The sequence below is a fragment of the Drosophila albomicans genome, chromosome 2R, assembly GCF_009650485.2.
Source record: "Drosophila albomicans strain 15112-1751.03 chromosome 2R, ASM965048v2, whole genome shotgun sequence".
NCBI classification, from domain to species: Eukaryota; Metazoa; Arthropoda; class Insecta; order Diptera; family Drosophilidae; genus Drosophila; species Drosophila albomicans.
Window position 1 is genome coordinate 7,467,503 of NC_047631.2, and position 4,029 is coordinate 7,471,531.

Here is a 4,029-nt window from a genome sequence, read left to right on the forward strand (position 1 = left end):
CGTTATGTGATATACGAGCTCAGTGCTGTTGGACATTTTGCACCTAAGCTGCGGCTGCGATGGCAACGGCGATCCTTTGCCGCTTCGCTTTGTTGTTATCCTTAAAATGCTCGACTCGTGTGCAGCCACACCCCTCTCCCCTCTCCACCCAGGACACTCTGACGCCCTGTCGTCTGTCGCCTGTCGCGACCTGTTACCAAGATTAACGCGGCAGCAGGCTCAGGCAAACACACAACACACACAACACAGGACGAGCAGCAAAATCAGTCATAATATTTCAAATTTCATAAATTGATGCGTATCACATTAGACGCCGACAACAACAACAACAACCAGCAACCGAGCAACTAACGGTGCCTGCTGTTTCCATTGTTGTTGCTTTGGCTTTCTGTGAGCAACCCTCGGGAACTGGCTTTGATAAACGCGCCCAAGGGCCATTGAATTATTTTGAGCGCGGCAAGACGTGGGTGTGAGTGCCTAAATGTGTGTGTGTTTGTGTGTGGGTGTGAGGCGCATGCAGCCACGCCTACATTTCAACGCGCAGCACCAAAAAACGTTGCTGTTAAATAAAATGAAATGCGGCGCAACGCAAAAAAAAAAGAAAGAAAAAAGAAAATAATATTTTATACGAAAATATCCTCTTTGATTTTGCTGCACGATTGATTTTCCCGTTCCCTATCTGAGAAGAAGACGACGTGGACGAGAACGCTGCTGGCATTCGTGTCCTTCATTCGCACCTGCTGCCAGTTCCTGCTTCGTTGCTGCTTCGTTGCTGTTGCTGCTTCTTTGCTGCTGCTGCTGATGCCCTGAGCCAAATTACTCCCCAGACGAATTGAAGTTGCCTCGTCCTTTGTCTCGATGCCGCCGCCTTCGTTTATGGCTGTCTAAGCGACTTTTTTTTGAACAGCACTTTTATTGCTGCACAGCCATAAAACAATAAAAATTTCTCGTATTCGTATTCGTATTTAAGTTCGATTGGTCCGTCGACCACCCCTCGGGAAATGCTTTCCTAATTAAATTTTATGACCTGTTCTATGAAGTTTCGTGATTAAATTGAAGAAATGTATTGATTGCCACTCTGATAGTCTGAAAGTCTGTCTCCTCGACGGTCAAGGGACAATTTAAGTCCAAACTAAATGTATCCCAACTTTTCCAAGAACCAAATGTCCTCTTATAACCTCTTATAAGTTAATGTTCGCCTTTGATAGCTGCAATAAAAATATAAATGTTTTCGGATAACAATGCGCGCACTGACTTTAATTAAAATATTTTATTACATGTTAATTACTGCACAATAAAATATCTATTTCTGCAATATATAAAAATTGAATTAAAATGACATTTTATATGATAGTTAAATGTATTATTATATTGTTAAATTACTACAAAAATATAATTATTGAAAAATAACATATTTTATAATGTATTATAAAATCTGATGGACTCATTGTGGAATTACGCATAACGTTCATGTTTCAATAAAAGCTATTTAAAGTTTTCTAAAACTAAGTTCTGGAGTTTAAAGCACTGAAAATATTTTTAATATTTAACAAAAATTTAATAACAAATTACGTTTTTATATTATAATAATATTGTTCTTTTATATACATTTCATTTATTCTTTTATTAAATCGCATTACACATTACGTAAATTATTCAAACGTAACGTTTTTAAACGCCAAAAGCGCCATCTATGTCTCACAAACACTAAACGCTCAAAATATAGCCGGCAGCTTTTGTGACAGAGCATAGCGGACTACTGTCCGTTAACAGCAATGAAACAGCGACTTTTGGCAGTTCGCTGTTAATAACATTTCTGGCAAATGTTAGACAGCTGATAACTAAAATCAGCTGTTCTTGTGTTTTGTGCTGGCTGGCTGACGAATTCGTGTTACGCATTTTGCAATTGGATTTTAATTAAATACACAATAAATTTACAATAAAGATGCATGGTCGTGTTAAAGTGCGTACTACGGAGGAGGAACGAGAGCGCAAGAAGAAGGAGCAGGTGCTCAAAATGCGAGCGTATCGAGCAGCAATGTCACGTCTGCAGAAAAAACGTAGCGCCGGCGAACTCGATGACGAATTGCTTAGCTTGACGGTGAATCTGCTGCTGCGCAATCCGGACATTGGCACCGTGTGGAACATACGACGCGAGTGTGTGCTCCATAAGGTGGCACAGCTGCAAAAGGAGAAGGAAGAAGAGAAGAAAGACGAGGTGGCAACAACTCAAAGCGAAGAAGGCGATGGCGACAAAGGCGATGGTGATAACAGAAAGAGGAGAAGAAGGAGGAGAAGCCCACTGTGGAGCAGCAGCTGCAACGCATCTATGCAACTGAACTGGACCTCACCGAACAGTGCCTCATGGTCAATCCCAAGTCTTATGGTGCCTGGCATCATCGTTGCTGGACTTTGGAACAGAATCCGCAAGCGGACTGGGAGCGGGAGTTATTCTTGTGCAACAAGTACTTAAAGTACGACGAGCGCAACTTCCACACCTGGGACTATAGGCGCTATGTGTGCGCCAAGGCAGCGGTGCCGCAGCAGCAAGAGCTGGACTTTTGCACGGAAAAAATCAAAGTAAACTTCTCGAACTACTCGAGTTGGCATCATCGCAGTCTGCTGCTGCCCAAGCTGTATCCCAACGAGCAGCAGGATCGACCGATGAGCGAGCACAAGCTGAAGGAGGAGTTGGAAATGGTTATGACAGCTGCATTCACCGATCCCAACGACAGCAGCGCTTGGTTCTATCAACGCTGGCTTTTGGGCAGTGGCGCCCAGTTGGACGAGAAGCCAACAGTGGCTGCGTTTCGCTGTTGGCCCCACAAGGCACAGTTGGCACTGAAAAAGCCTTGTGCTGAGTTGTCGCAGCTCAAGTTGCAGTTGATTAGCGGAGAGCAAGCACATCCTTTAGAGTCTTGGACAGCGGCAAATACAGAGAAGACTTTATGGGAATGCAGCCACAGCATTGAGATTCAAGCAAGCCAGGAATATGCCTTGGAGGTGGAAGGACGGCGCCTTAAACTGGCTGTGCAGCCAAGTGATCAGAGCATTTACTTCTTTGTGCCACCTGTGGCAGCTGCCAGTTGCAGCAAGGAGCTGCTCGCTGAACTGGAATCGCAGCTGCAATCCTGTCGCGATCTGCTGGAGTACGAGCCGGACAGCAAGTGGACGCTGCTGACAAGTGCGCTCTTGATGCGTGCCATTGATCCAAGTAAATATCACGAGCAGAGCTTGGCAAATCTAATCAAACTTGAGCAGGTCGATGCTCTACGCAAAGGTTACTACGAGGACTTGGCTCGACGCTGGACCATGGAAGAGGCGTTGACCAAGTGGCCAGAGTCAGCGCAATTTCCTCAACTATTCGAGCTGCCGCTCAAGACACCAAAGACTCCTTATCGACAGTATCTGATTGTGGCGGACACCGTGAAAGAAGTCGAATAGTCAATAAAGGAAGATTAGTTAGCTCTCGGTTGCAGGTATTGATCCCATTAAATTATCACCAGCTGAAAACATTTCTTATATGTATTTAATTCTCTGATGTAGTTCCATAGTTGTAGAATTCTCTCATTAAGTTGAAAGTGTGTTTCATATGCTTGTATATATTTGATACAATATATTCCATGTCTATTGCTGAGAACATATTTGTATTTAATTAATTCATTTACACACTAATAAAGCGAAGTATGAAATAACTGCATAAATGTATTCCAATATCAATATCAAATTGAATTTCACATAAAGCGGATATTTAATCTGCATTCATTTTAAAATTTGACGCACTGCTGAATACACTACATAAATATATAAAAAATCGGAATGGAAAATGAAATTGAATGAAGCAATTAAAGCATAATGAACGTGATTTTGAGTTCAGCACTCGAAAGTGATTAAAATAAAGCAGCATAAATAAAGAGTTGAAATCTGAGCTATTTTTAAATAATTTATTTAAAATAGACTCCAAATTGGGATTTAACTCATTGCTTATTTATGAGGAATAAATTGTATTATGCGCTGCGAGACTGAAAG

The 4,029-nt window shown here is 42.2% G+C and overlaps 1 protein-coding gene across 1 annotated transcript; it reads left to right on the forward strand.

The window, feature by feature from the left end:
• Positions 1 to 1,856: 1,856 nt before the first annotated feature.
• LOC117575490 (geranylgeranyl transferase type-2 subunit alpha) lies at positions 1,857 to 3,695 on the forward strand. The gene is made up of 2 exons (XM_052007773.1): positions 1,857 to 2,218; positions 2,275 to 3,695. Exons 1-2 carry the CDS (start codon positions 1,946 to 1,948, stop codon positions 3,442 to 3,444), a joined length of 1,443 nt encoding a protein of 480 aa, XP_051863733.1. The 5' UTR covers positions 1,857 to 1,945; the 3' UTR covers positions 3,445 to 3,695.
• Positions 3,696 to 4,029: the final 334 nt, after the last annotated feature.

What these genes read in the sequence shown, in the direction of transcription:
- LOC117575490 (XM_052007773.1), top strand. Translation starts at nt 1,946, where the DNA reads ATGCATGGTCGTGTTAAAGTGCGTACTACGGAGGAGGAACGAGAGCGC. An exon ending in AAGAAGAGAAGAAAGACGAG is followed by an intron (nt 2,219 to 2,274) that starts GTGGCAACAACT and finishes TGGTGATAACAG; the next exon opens with AAAGAGGAGAAGAAGGAGGA.